The 8,153-nt window shown below is 49.2% G+C and overlaps 4 protein-coding genes across 4 annotated transcripts; all 4 read left to right on the top strand.

Annotated features, from left to right (window-relative positions):
- The first annotated feature begins 946 nt into the window (after positions 1-946).
- On the top strand, positions 947-2,155 carry LOC138956527 (uncharacterized). Its single transcript, XM_070327865.1, has one exon. The coding sequence runs from the start codon at positions 947-949 to the stop codon at positions 2,153-2,155; it is 1,209 nt and encodes a 402-aa protein (XP_070183966.1).
- Positions 2,156-4,450: 2,295 nt separating this feature from the next.
- On the top strand, positions 4,451-5,770 carry LOC138956526 (uncharacterized). Its single transcript, XM_070327864.1, has one exon. It carries the CDS (start codon positions 4,451-4,453, stop codon positions 5,768-5,770), a length of 1,320 nt encoding a protein of 439 aa, XP_070183965.1.
- A 149-nt stretch (positions 5,771-5,919) lies between these two features.
- On the top strand, positions 5,920-6,558 carry LOC138956525 (uncharacterized). Its single transcript, XM_070327863.1, has one exon. The coding sequence runs from the start codon at positions 5,920-5,922 to the stop codon at positions 6,556-6,558; it is 639 nt and encodes a 212-aa protein (XP_070183964.1).
- A 12-nt stretch (positions 6,559-6,570) lies between these two features.
- LOC138956524 (uncharacterized) lies at positions 6,571-7,869 on the top strand. Its single transcript, XM_070327862.1, has one exon. It carries the CDS (start codon positions 6,571-6,573, stop codon positions 7,867-7,869), a length of 1,299 nt encoding a protein of 432 aa, XP_070183963.1.
- The last annotated feature ends 284 nt before the right edge of the window (positions 7,870-8,153 follow it).

Genomic DNA, 8,153 nt, shown 5'->3' with positions numbered 1-8,153 from the left:
TCTTTTGGATCTAAATATTTTCTTGAGTATTCTTGAATCAAAGGGACAGAACAGGACATAGAGCATACGATATATTCTAAAATTATAGAACGTTTTTCAGCTGGATTTATTTCTCCATTTACAAGTTTTGCCAGTTTTGAAGAATACTTTCAGTAAATGTAAGAGACTGAAACTTGTCCAGAAAACGGTCATGCTTCTTTGTGCTTTTCTACATTCTGATTTGATAACTGATCAATAGTTTGCTTCTGTTTTCAAATTGAAGTCTCAGAATGCACAGCTTTGATGCGTACAACGTACTTTGTTCTGTCCCTTTGATGGTTTCAAATTGAATTTCTAGCCATATAGCCTAAGGTTTGTTCTTTTTCTGTTTTGCATTTACAGTAGTCAAGAGTTTTTTGATTGAGAACATCGATGTCAAGAAATGAGTTTTTTGATTGAGAACATCGATGTCAAGAAATGAGTTTTTTGATTGAGAACCTCGATGTCAAGAAATGAGTTTTAGCTTGAGAAAATCGACGTCAAGAAATGAGTTTTAGATTGAGAAAATCGACGTCAAGAAATGAGTTTTAGCTTGAGAAAATCGACGTCAAGAAATGAGTCTTAGCTTGAGAAAATCGACGTCAAGAAATCCACAATAGTCAGAAATTTGATGTAACCACAACTTTTTTGAAACTATGCTAACATTCATCCACTCTTTTGAGAAAATTAAACCACACCTTTTTAAACTTCATTGACGGACTCTGTTTTCACCTTTAATTAACTAAACTCAGTCAGACTGCACCAACACCGCCGAATATCAAAGCACGCAACCGGAAGACAGCACAGTGACTACAAATAGGTACCACGGGATCTGCATGTCCGTTGATGTCTGTTCATGCCCAATAACATTTTGAAACCCCAATGTAACTGACCTGAGGGCACGCTTTATATCTATTTATAACTCAACATGAGTTATCTGAGTACTCCTCCTCGGAGTACAGATAGTAGCCAGTATGATGACATGGAACATTTTATGCTGGAACCAGAAACTAGAGATGTAGAGAACACTGTTTTCGGCCTGTCTACTACCGCCATTGGTGCTCAGTCCAGATCAGAGGATGTTGGAGGTGAGAAGACCAAGGTGGCTGATGCTGATGTAGACCAACCCGGTCACGGTGACGGAGATCGCATTGACGTCATGAAGTCAGAAAAGCTCACGAGGACCAGAAGCCAAACCAGCAAGACGGCAGATAGAAGAGAAGCATTGGTTAAGAGGGTCCAGGTGGGCGACGATGGTGAACCTCTTGGAAGAGATGAGAAGCAACCCGCAGTCGATAGGGGACGAGATAACCAACGACTTCAGGAGTTAGTGACCAGTTATGAGAAGGCAAGCCGAAATGTGAGAACCGACATCAATCGCATAGCAGAGACCCTTCAAGACAGAGATCATGATAAGAGAACTGCCAAAGGGCAAAAGATCACTCTGCAGTCAAGTCTTGCAAGCTTGAAAAGAATCAAGGGTGAAATAGACAGTATCTGCTCCTCCCAAGAACTGGACGTTGACGCTGAGCATCTGGCCACAGCTGCGTATCATCTCTTGGCAGATTATCGACATCTTTACCCCAAGGGTCAGTCTAACATCAGCTCAGACCTCACGTCATCATACGCTTACTCAGATGGTTCCAGAGTCTCGCTTCGCATGATGGGAGAAACAGTGCAGAAGCAAAGAATGATTGCTGATGAAAAGGCCAGTCATCTTGATGACAAAAACCAGAGCCTGAGTGGTTTGAGAAGACAAAGGGCTGAAATTGAAAGGAAAAGAAGGGCGATTCAAAGAGAGGCAGAGAGCCAGTTTGAGGCAGCAAGAAGGCTAAAAGAGGAAAGGGAGGAGGAAATTGGCGAGAAGCTGGAACAACTGGAAGTCCAGATAGAGTCTGAAGAGCAGGAAATGATGAGAATTTCCAGGGTGTTTGACAGGAAGAGTCAAGAAGTCGCAGAGCAGATGTTGGCCGAGGCCCGAGATGCACCAGAATCACTTCCAAATTTGGCCAGCATATCACTGCTAGACGTTCATCGTAAGGGAGTCAGCGTCCTGCAGCCGCTTCGAGACCAAGTTCTGGAGGAGGAACGCTCTAGGTCTCTAGGTCGGGGGGCCATCCATTGCATCAACAAATGAGCGTGCAGGAAGATCCTCACTCTTTTCGTCCGGCTTCTCAGTCTCAGCCTCAGGTCCCTTTTTCCCAGACCTACTCCTACTCTCAACCTCATTTTACATCCACTTGTACCTATGAGCCCCATGTTTCGTTCGCTGCTGGCATAGTCGCCACAACCGCTGCTCCAATTCACCAGCCTGCAGCTCAAGGAGCTGAGGATAACCGATCGACTTGGTGCGGTCGGCAACGCTGGCAGGAGAAGAGTTTGAGACAGAACATAGCCAGCACTACAACGATGACTACATTGACCACAGTTACGTCTACCGTTCCACCCAGCCATTACCAAAGCCAATATCTGCAGCCGTCTCAATCAAATCGGGAAGAGAACCCGATCATGTCGTCATCACCCGCTCAACAGACGTATGGCTTGAACCCTGATGTCAAGGTCGTTCAACCAAGAAGTGGCTCATCCGACGTTAAGCCTGAAACTGCAACTCAGCATGAACAGTTTCAGAACTCTTCACTTTTGAGCGCATCTCAAAGACAGGAGGAGATCAATGTGCTGGTCGATGCAGTGAAGCAAAATCGTCTGCCGCTTCAAGAACCTACAGTCTTCAGCGGAGACCCCATTGCATACCCAGCCTGGCGACACACGTTTCTGCTGCTGATTGGTTCCCAGAACATTACTGACACCCAGAGGCTGATGTATCTCCAGAAATACGTCTCTGGAACAGCCAAGGAGGCAATCAGTGGCACCCTGTTCTCTGCGGATGATGAGGCATACCAGACAGCCTTTTCGGCATTGGAACAGCGTTTTGGAAGCCCTCTGGTCGTTACCAATGCTTTTCGGACAAAGTATGAGAGCTGGCCACACATTAAGAGTCGGGATGGAGAAGGGCTGCGACGACTCTCTGATTTTCTCCATCAATGTGTGAGCGCCAGCAAGCTGGTGGGCCAACATGGAATTTTTGAAGATTTCCAGTACCAGCTCAAGATGGTGGAGAAGCTGCCAGAGTGGATGGTTCTGCGCTGGAAAAGACGGTGCACAGAGAAACGACGAAAAGAACAGAGGCACCCAACGTTCAGTGAATTCGTTCACTTTGTGTTTGAGGAGGCTGAGGTGGCTTGTGAGCCAGGTTGGGATCTCAAATCTACCCAAAAGTCGGTGACAGACCCAGTCAAGGGCAGACCTCAGGCGTCGTACGCAACTAACCATGTGCCCCAACCGTCGCAAGAGGGTCTTCACAGCTTTAAAGAAGAAATGAAGAGTCTCGAACAGACGCTAGCAAAGAATCTGAAGGAGATTCAGGGAGTGCTGGAGAGCACACTTAAACCCCAGAAGAATGGTTTCCAGGCAGTGGGTGAAGGAATCAGCAAAAAACCCTGCGATCATTGCCAGGACGACGGACATCATATTGCAACTTGTCCAGTCATGATAGCCAAACCACGTGAGGATCGGCTCAGGATCCTCAGAGAAAAAAAAGCTCTGCTTCAAGTGTGGCAACCGCTCCCATTTGGCTAGCGCATGTCAGCGTCCTAAGTCTTGCAGAGAATGCAAGAGTCCTCACCTTACGATTCTCCACTACGAGAAGAACTCGACAAACCCATCTGCTGCTGACAATACACTTCAGAAACAGGCCCAAGCTCAACATGGCAACCAAGGCACTACAGGCTCTCATTGTACGGGAGTGGTCGAAGGGTCAGACTCTCGGGCTACTCAAGGGGAGTCGAACAACGTTCCTTCATGCGAGCCAACGAGGACGACGATGATCATCCCTGTATACGTGTCCTCAGCTGAAGAACCAGACAGGGAGATCCTGACTTATGCATTGCTGGACACTCAGTCGTACGTTTCGTTCATTGCCAGTGAGTTGTCCAAGAAGCTGCACGCACGTTGCGAAGACTGTTGCCTCAAGCTGAACACCATGACCGCCCAGAATAAGATTGTGCCAACCAGGGCAGTGAAGGGATTGAGAGTCAGACCCGTCGACTCTAGAGATTGTTATCCTCTGGCGATAACATATACCACAGACTTCCTGTCAGTTGATCCCCGAACAATACCGACACCAGAGGTCGCAATGAGACATGAGCATCTGAAGAGCATCGCAGACCAGTTGCATCCTTACGATCAGAACTGTGTTGCTGGACTGCTGATCGGCTATGATAACTCTCAGACTCTGATGCCAACTGAAGTTATCCACGGTACTCCTTTTGGAGTGAAGACCTGCCTGGGATGGACGATTGTCGGGTAATCAAAGGTCTCCGAGTCTGTGGACGACCAAATCTCCTCACCGGCATTGAAAACTGCAAACATTCTGATGGCGTCAGTATCTGATCAGTCAAGTGAGGATCACCAGCCTACGGAGATTCCAGTGGTCCATGTCTATCGGTCCAGAGTCGAACAAGCAACTGTTCAAGATGTCCTGAATGTGCTGGAGGGCGACTTCGTTGAGAAAGACACGGGCACTATCTCTCAAGACGACATCAAGTTCCTGGATGTCATTGGAAACGGCATCAAACTAAATGAGTCGGGACACTATGAGATGTTCCTCCCTTTTCGGGAGGAAAATCCAGCGTTGCCAAACAATCGGAGCTCTGCCTTCGCGAGAGCGATGGGGCTGAAGCCACAGCTGGAGAAGGATCCAGTCAAACGAGGGCATTATGTGACTTTCATGAACGATCTTCTCGTCAAGGGCCACGCTGAAAAGGTGCCAGAAGATGAACTGGACAAACCAGTCAAGTGGTATATTCCACATCACGGCGTGTACAATGAAAAGAAGCCAGGAAAGATCAGGGTGGTGTTTGATTGCAGCGCCAGATTCCAAGGTATCTGCATAAATGATGTGCTGCTGCAGGGACCAGACCTGATCAACCCTCTTGTGGGCGTCCTGTTGAGGTTCCGGAAGGGGAAGATCGCCCTGTCATGTGACATACAACAAATGTACCATCAGTTTCACGTCCGCCCATGTCACCGTGATTACCTGAGATTCCTCTGGTGGGAGGATGGTGACCTGACGAAACCTCTGAAAGATTTCCGAATGACGGTCCACATATTCGGTGCCGCTTCTTCTCCTGGCTGCGCAAATTATGGGCTGAAACAGGCGGGCAAAGACAACGTCCACATTGATGAAGACGCAGCCCAATTTCTCCAACAGAACTTCTACGTTGACGATGGTCTGCATGCAGCTGATGACGTGGAGACTGCTGCTAGAGTGTTGAAGGGTGCAGTGAAGATCTGCCAAGAAGTCCAGATGCGTCTTCACAAGATCACGTCAAACAGCGATGAGCTCTTGGCCGTGTTTCCAGAGGAAGAACGAACTGAAAGAAAGCCTAGAGACCTAGGAAAGCCTGACAAAGGTCCAATGGAAAGAGTCCTGGGGCTCCAGTGGCTCACAGAGGAAGACGTCTTTACCTTCACTCAGAGTATCAAATCCAGGCCTGCTACCAGACGAGGGATGCTATCCACGGTCGCTGCCCTGTATGATCCCTTGGGCTTTATCTCACCAGTGGTATTGCGAGGAAGAATCCTGCTGCATCAAACCTGTCGCGACCACCTGGATTGGGATGATCTTCTTCCAGATGTGATGCATGGAGCCTGGATCAGATGGCTTGATGAGCTGACTGCTCTGCTGTCCTGAAGATTCCTCGAAGTTTCGTCCCTTCGGACTTTGGTACTGTTCAAGTGGCAGAGCTCCATCACTTCTCAGATGCCAGTGCAGATGGCTACGGACAGTGCTCATATCTGCGTCTCGTTGACCAAGACGGACGAGTCCATTGCTCCTTGACTATGGCTAAGAGTCGGGTGACACCGATGAAGAAAACCACCATTCCTCGGTCGGAACTTCAGGCAGCAACGCTCTCAGTCAGGATGTCAATCTTCCTGGACAAGGAGCTCAAGTATGATGATCTGAAGCATCATTTCTGGACAGACAGCAAAATTGTGCTTGCCTACCTGGCCAACCATCACAGCAAGTTCCACGTCTTTGTTGCAAACAGAGTAGGAGAGATACTGCGACAGTCAGAGCTGAGCCAGTGGTCATTCATTCCAACCGGATTGAATCCAGCTGACATTGCATCAAGAGGAGCGACAGCACCTGAGCTACAAAAGTCAGTTTGGTTCCATGGGCCCGAGATCCTTTGGCAGAAACAGGTGACCTACGACTCAAAGAAGTTTGGCATTCCTGATGACGATGTCGAAGTTCATGCCCGAGCTACCACCACTTCGTCGGCCCCAGTCCACATGGAAGATCAAATGTGCAGAGCTACCACATGGTCCAGATTGGTCAGCGGCATCACCCAGGTCATGAAGAGATGGGTGAAGAAATATCGTGAGTCCGATATGTCTCTGTTGGAAGTGAGGGCTCTTGCTGAGAAGAAGCTGATCGCAGTCGCTCAAAGAGAGCATCTATCCAACCCAGCGCCATAGGTCCTCAATACGATGAAGCAACTTGGCTGCTGCACTTCACGAGATGGTCTGCTCGTGGTTGGAGGTCGCGTCAAAAATAAGGATGATGCTGCCCTACCAGTCCTGCTCCCTCGAGATGCACATTTGACAAAGCTTGTCGTCCGGCGTTGTCATGAAGAGACAGGCCATGCTGGCAGAACTACCACCATTCATGCTATCCGTGAGCACGGGTACTGGATCATCGGAGTGCGGCGCGTGGTCTCTCAGATCATCAAGTCCTGTGTACACTGTATCAGGCATCATGGAGCTCCCATGGGACAGAAGATGGCTGACTTGCCAGACGAGAGAACGACTGAGTCCCCGCCTTTCTCCTACTGTGGAATCGATTGCTTCGGCTCATTTCCTGTCAAGGATGGCAGAAAAACTCTGAAGCGGTATGCTCTGCTGATCACTTGCTTGGCGTCACGAGCAGTGCATATCGAGACCCTGGACGATATGACCACAGACTGTTTCATTGATGCCCTCCGTAGAGTCATGGCCATCCGTGGACCGATCCGGCAGATCCGATCTGACCGAGGGACCAACTTTGTGGGGGCATCGCGTGAGCTGAAGCAAGCATGGGAAGAGATGCCCAAGGACGATCTGAAGACTGCTCTCTTGGGAAGATTCCAGTGTGAGTGGCTGTTCAACCCTCCCTCTGCAAGCCACGCTGGAGGAGTGTGGGAGCGACTTATTCGATCAGCAAGGCGGATCCTGAACGGCCTGCTGACGTCGCCTGGGGTAACTATGACCACATCCTCACTGAGAACTCTGCTGTACGAAGTCATGGCCGTGATGAATTCCAGGCCATTGTCCGTCGAGTCCCTAGAAGATCCTACTGGTCCCCTGCCTCTCACACCCAACCATGTTTTGACGATGAAGTCTACTGGAATCCTGCCACCCCCAGGAGTGTTTGAGAGGGCAGATGTGTACCTGAAGAAACGGTGGAGAAAGGTACAGCAATTGGCCGATGCATTCTGGGAGAAGTGGAGGAAAGACTACCTGGTTACCTTGCAGTCCAGGCGGAAGTGGCAGTGCGAGCGTCCTAACCTCGCTCCTGGCGATGTTGTCCTGATGGTTGAGGACGGAGTCTGCAGAGGCGATTGGAAGCTGGCCCGTGTCGAGGAAGTCTATGCCAGTGAAGACGGACTCGTCAGGCGATGCTTGCTGCGGGTAGCCAAACCTACCCATGTTCCAGGAGACGATTCTGGCGCCAAACCAACGACCATGCTGGAGCGTCCTGTGACGAAGGTGGTGCTGCTTGCCAGGGGAGATGAAAGCAGTGTACGATAGTGACGATGATTGCAGTGATAATAGCTGTGTGCTGGAAGACGATAAGGCTCCCATGAGAAATGGACATGATGATAAGGCTCCCATGAGAAATGGACATGATGATAAGGCTCTCATGAGCAAAGGACATGATGATAAGGCTCTCATGAGCAAAGGACATGATGATAAGGCTCTCATGAGCAATGGACATGACGATAAGGCTCCCATGAGCGAAGGACATGATGATAAGGCTCTCATGAGCAATGGACATGATGATGGATGATTGAACCAAGTGACTCAAGTTTTTT

This window comes from Littorina saxatilis, unplaced genomic scaffold (assembly GCF_037325665.1).
Source record: "Littorina saxatilis isolate snail1 unplaced genomic scaffold, US_GU_Lsax_2.0 scaffold_449, whole genome shotgun sequence".
Lineage (NCBI taxonomy): Eukaryota > Metazoa > Mollusca > Gastropoda > Littorinimorpha > Littorinidae > Littorina > Littorina saxatilis.
This window is presented reverse-complemented; position numbering and strand designations above follow the sequence as displayed.

Coding starts and splice junctions, on each gene's coding strand:
- LOC138956525 (XM_070327863.1), top strand. CDS start 5,920: ATGGCTAAGAGTCGGGTGACACCGATGAAGAAAACCACCATTCCTCGG.
- LOC138956527 (XM_070327865.1), top strand. CDS start 947: ATGAGTTATCTGAGTACTCCTCCTCGGAGTACAGATAGTAGCCAGTAT.
- LOC138956524 (XM_070327862.1), top strand. CDS start 6,571: ATGAAGCAACTTGGCTGCTGCACTTCACGAGATGGTCTGCTCGTGGTT.
- LOC138956526 (XM_070327864.1), top strand. CDS start 4,451: ATGGCGTCAGTATCTGATCAGTCAAGTGAGGATCACCAGCCTACGGAG.